General features: G+C 37.0%; 1 protein-coding gene across 1 annotated transcript; it reads right to left on the bottom strand.

Moving 5' to 3' along the window:
* Positions 1-963: 963 nt before the first annotated feature.
* Positions 964-4,163, bottom strand: LOC113295317. Its single transcript, XM_026543665.1, has 8 exons — positions 3,822-4,163; positions 3,657-3,767; positions 2,661-3,046; positions 2,254-2,538; positions 2,073-2,178; positions 1,305-1,950; positions 1,129-1,188; positions 964-1,061 (listed from the first exon to the last, which is right to left on the bottom strand). Exons 1-8 carry the CDS (start codon positions 4,161-4,163, stop codon positions 964-966), a joined length of 2,034 nt encoding a protein of 677 aa, XP_026399450.1.
* Positions 4,164-5,080: the final 917 nt, after the last annotated feature.

Here is a 5,080-nt window from a genome sequence, read left to right as displayed (position 1 = left end):
TCCTCATTGTTCACATTCATATTTGTTTCGTAGTTTTTGCATTATTCATATTTTCAGAAATTAAATCGACAACTTTAACTCAACTCTCCCTTAGGAACGAATCTGCTTATCCTTATGCTACTTGTTAGTGTAAAAAGAGTAAGGAATATCTTTCTTTTTGTGAGTTTGACACCTCGTCAAAATCGGCGCCGCTGCCGGAGACATATGATAAGCATGTATATGCTATATTTTATACCCATACACTACGGGAAAAATATACATCTACAACTGGAGATTTACAACACTTCGCTATACATCGTAGAAAGTCCTATGTTTTACAACTGGTTTCAAAGAAAGAGTTGTCGTATATCATCACTACCAACCCTTAGGAACAAGGGGTTACGCTAAGAAAACAAACGACAACTCCTTTAGCAAAACTGTTGTGACGACATTTAGGTATAACAACTTTGTTTCATAAGTGTAGTGACTTAGCTTATCACAATTCTCACAAGTGTTGTTGAAGAACACAAAAATATGATAATGAAAAATACGTTAGAGGGGAGATTCGAACATGAACCTAATGCATGGATGTATAGCTCATCAACCATCCTTACAGTTCACAAGTTTGGGTTTTTTCTTTTTTTTTTAATAGAAACGTATAACGACACTTATAAGTGTTGTTGAAGTTAAAATATAGAATGTGGGAAAAAATTAGGTTTGGGGGATTCGACCCTGAGCCTCCTATATGGAAGTCTACACCACTAACCATACCTACACTATCACAAGTTCTGTAAAGTTGGTGGTTCTTTAATATACTATTATGACAACCCTTCATAAGCGTTGTAAAACAAAATATAATGCGCAAAGCCGACTGAGCCACAAAGAGCGCGAAGCATTCTCTGTAACCATATACATTCTTCTCTGTAAATAATCACATACATTCTATAAGACCACCCGCTTTAAGCAAAGCATGCAACTGGGGAATTATGGCAAAAGTATACCATCAAACAAACAAATATTCTGAAAAACATTACCATCTTCAAACCGATATTCACACACAAATGATGATAACAAAAGCAGCCCTGAATTACCAACAATAGAACATAGAGTTTGATAAGTGATAAATACACAAGCCAATACAGAACTAACACTCAGCTGTAGCAAGAAACTTGAGAATAGCAGGAAACTCATACAGAACTACACACTCAGCTGTAGCAAGAAACTTGAGAATAGCAGTTGAAGTAGATTACTGAGAAGGCAAATAACACCAAATATTGCTAAAGTAAGAATACAATACCGTAAAAACAATAAACTACTGATCTAACTTGTGAACTTCTTTTTCTTCTTCTTTTTGTTCTTCTTCTTTTTCGGAACCACTATGGTATATTCCCCATCTTCTCTTAAGTAACTCTCGTTCTCGTCATCCATTTGGAAACCAAGAGTTGAAATATCCACTGGCTGGAAAATTGTGTCATGCTTTTCATTGTATTCCTCTAATTCATGGAAACCCCTGGGCGGTGGTTTCACCATCACATACCAGTTAGATGTATTTGACTCTCGAGAATAGAAAACTTGTCGCGCTTGCTTTGCTAAAATGAATGGATCGTTACAGTATTGGTTCTTATGCTGCTTTAAATTGACTAATGTAAAGCCATATTCTACCTTCACACCAAAATTGGTGTGAGCCCAATCACATTTGAATATTGGAATTTGAAACATATGATTGTAGTCCAACAATAGAATTTCTTCTAAAACACCATAGAACCCACTAGTTTCTGACAATCCTGCAACTAAGGTTGTTGATTCAATTGAAACTCCACTGTTTTGTGTGACTCTCTTAACATCCTTCGTAATAAACCTAGTGTTATTGATAAGCAAGCCTTTATATGATATGCAGTTTTCCAACGGCCCATATGACAACCATTCTACCGTGTGTGATATTGGCATGCCTTGTTCAATTTGCATCTTAACCTACAAATGTATAATCTCAGATCATAAGAATATAACTAAATTTGTTATCTAAGCATAAGAAGTTATGATTTATATGATGGTGTGCCAACATGGATTGTTCTATGTGATAGAATGAAACATACCTTTTGTTGAAACCAATCTGCAAATGTGTCAGACTGTATGGAATTGAGTTGGTCTTCACTAGTAATTGCCCTCCCAGCAGGAGATTTTAACTCGTCCATATGCATTCTAAGACAAAATTAAAATTAGAAAATGAAGTATTAATTGACAGACCATTTTAATAAACGTGAACATCATACTTACATCATATATGGGTCAATTTCGGGTGTGTTAAAAAGCACATATCTGTGAGCTATCTTTAACTTCTCACCATCCATACGCACTTGGACACCTTTAGAAAGAGGACGTGCTGCCGGTGTGGAACCATTTTGAGTGTTTTCGTTACGCCTTTGCTCTACTCCTTTTTCAGCTGCTTGGGCCTTACGAATATCAAAATACCTAACACTCTCCATTCCAAGATAACACTCGGCTATACAAGCTTCAGGTTGTGCATAATTCTTTACGTATTCTTTGAATGTCTTCATATACCTAGGAAAGTCGAGTATGCAACAGTTACTAGTTAATTAAATATTAGTATCTCTAAGATACAAAGGGCATAACTTTCTACACAAAACCAAAAAACAGAAGTAATATAAATTAAATTGGCATACCTTTCAAATGGATACATCCAACGATATTGTACAGGTCCACATAATCGCACTTCTCGAGCTAGGTGAATTGTCAAGTGCATCATGACATCAAAAAGTGACGGAGGGAAGTACCTCTCAAACATACACAAAGTCTCAGCAACTTCTACTTCAAGTTCTATTAATCTATGGAGATCAACTGCCCTTTGGCATATTTCGTGAAAATAAGAACATAACCTGAAAATTGCCTCCCTTGGCCCTACAGGTAAAAGTCCTTGCAAAGCAACGGGTAATATTTGTTGCATAAGAACATGGTAATCATGAGCCTTAAGAACACCTAAGCAACCATCTTTTGAGAAATGCTTTCTAAGATCAGAACTAAAACCAATGGAACCTTTAAATTTCTCATCCTATTATACAATATAGCCTTTTCCTTGTCATTTAAACAGTATGGTGCTGGTGGAAGGATCGTTTTTCCATTTATCTCTACTGGATGTAATTCTGGTCTTATTCCCATACTCTTCAGATCATTGCGGGACTTTAGACCGTCTTTTGTTTTGGACTTTATATTCAATATGGTACCAATAATACTCTCGCAAACATTTTTTTCTGTATGCATAACATCAATATTGTGCCGTAGTAATAAATCCTAGGAAGATGGAAAAACCCAACATTAGTAATTAATTCTATAAATAAATAAAAGATCAGACATTTAATCATGTGAAAGTTATAATGTCATGCTGTCGAATCTTAGGTAAGTAATTAATTCTATTATAATGTCATGCTGGAAAAAACAGAAACAAAATGCTCATTATACTGAAAATATACTATTATGTGTCAATTATGGTGCAATCAAACTGATGCTGCCGATGCTTTATCACATTGGGAAGAGTACTCAGATGCATTATACTTCCCAAACACTATATCAAAAGAACGAGTGTGTCATTTAGATTGACATGGTGCAAAGCAGAAGACCCATAGCCAAATATTAACAAGTAAGTTTGAAGTTATGGAACTAACCTTCCAGTAAGGCAAGTCGAAGAATATTGACCGTTTGTTAAACACCCGAAGTTCAGTTTCATCATCATTTGCACCAGAAATAGCCGCATCAGCAACAACATCCCTTTTCCGCTTCCCACATTTAGAATTACCCACATTTGCACTTGCTGCCGCACTACTCTATGCCCTTATTCTTCTTCTTTTGATCTTTCTTTTCCTTATCTCCTCCTCGTTCTTCTCCGCTTTCCCAAAATCATTTGTAATACTATTCTGACATTCAAGTGCCGCAGCACCAGACATAACAGGTGGCTTTTCCTTCCTCTCAATCTCTCCATTAAACCAGTCTTTTTTCTGCCGAAGAGGATGATTATGACGAAGAAATCTCCTATGATTCAAGTAGACAGTTTTACGACTAAATGCCAACCAGTTTGAAAGTGTATTTTCACCGCAAAGAGGACAGGCTGCCTTCCCTTTATACGTACATCCAGATAAATTACCATATGCAGGGAAATCGTTTATTGTCCACATTAATAACGCCTTCAAGTTAAAATCTGTTTTAGTAAACGAATCATATACTGCACCCCTTTCTCCCAAAACTCAAAAAGATCATCAATCAAGGGCTGCAAGTATACATCAATGTCATTACCCGGTTGTTTTTTTCCTGGAATCAGCATGCTCAGAATTATGTTGTCACCTTGCATACACAATTGAGGGGGCAAATTATAAACCACGAGCATCACTGGCCAACAACTGTGGGCTGCGGAAAGATCACCAAATGGATTAAATCCATCAGCAGCAAGCCCAAGACGCAAATTACGGGGATCTGAAGCAAACTCGGGATACTTTGTGTCTATGTGCTTCCAAGCCAAAGAATCTGTTGGATGACGCATCTTCCCATCCTTACTCTTGTTCGTCGCGTGCCATATCAACTGCTCAGCCAGTGCTGCTGATTGAAACAATCTTCTCAATCTCGGCACAATGGGGAAGTACCTAAGCACCTTCACCAGTATCTTCTTTTGCGGCTTGTCTATCATTTCAGCATCGTCCATGTTAGATGTGTCTGCCTTCCACCTAGAATAATGACATTTAGGACACTCGTCTGCATCTTTCAAATCTTTTCTAAACAAACAACAATCATTAATACAAGCATGTATTTTCTGGTAAGTCAATTGATAAGATTTCAGGAGCTTTTTCACTTCATATGTTGAGCAAGGAAGACAATGATCTGGCGGCAACAAGGAACCGATTGTCTTGAGAAGTTCGTCAAAAGATTTCCTAGATAAACCATTTATGTTTTGTGCCTATACAATTCAACAGTGATGGATAACTTTGTGTGTGTTTTACAATTAGGATATAACGGTGGGTCCGCCTCTTCCACATGGTTTTCCAAACCCTCATCTTGCACAGGTTCATGTCCCTGATCGATATGTGCATCAGCTTCAACA

This window comes from Papaver somniferum, chromosome 7 (assembly GCF_003573695.1).
Source record: "Papaver somniferum cultivar HN1 chromosome 7, ASM357369v1, whole genome shotgun sequence".
NCBI lineage: Eukaryota > Viridiplantae > Streptophyta > Magnoliopsida > Ranunculales > Papaveraceae > Papaver > Papaver somniferum.
This window is presented reverse-complemented; position numbering and strand designations above follow the sequence as displayed.

Coding starts and splice junctions, on each gene's coding strand:
- LOC113295317 (XM_026543665.1), bottom strand. CDS start 4,163: ATGTGGACAATAAACGATTTCCCTGCATATGGTAATTTATCTGGATGT. Junction 1,951..2,072: donor CAGATTGGTTTCAACAAAAG/GTATGTTTCATT, acceptor ATACATTTGTAG/GTTAAGATGCAAATTGAACA. Junction 1,062..1,128: donor GTTTCTTGCTACAGCTGAGT/GTTAGTTCTGTA, acceptor TTGGTAATTCAG/GGCTGCTTTTGTTATCATCA.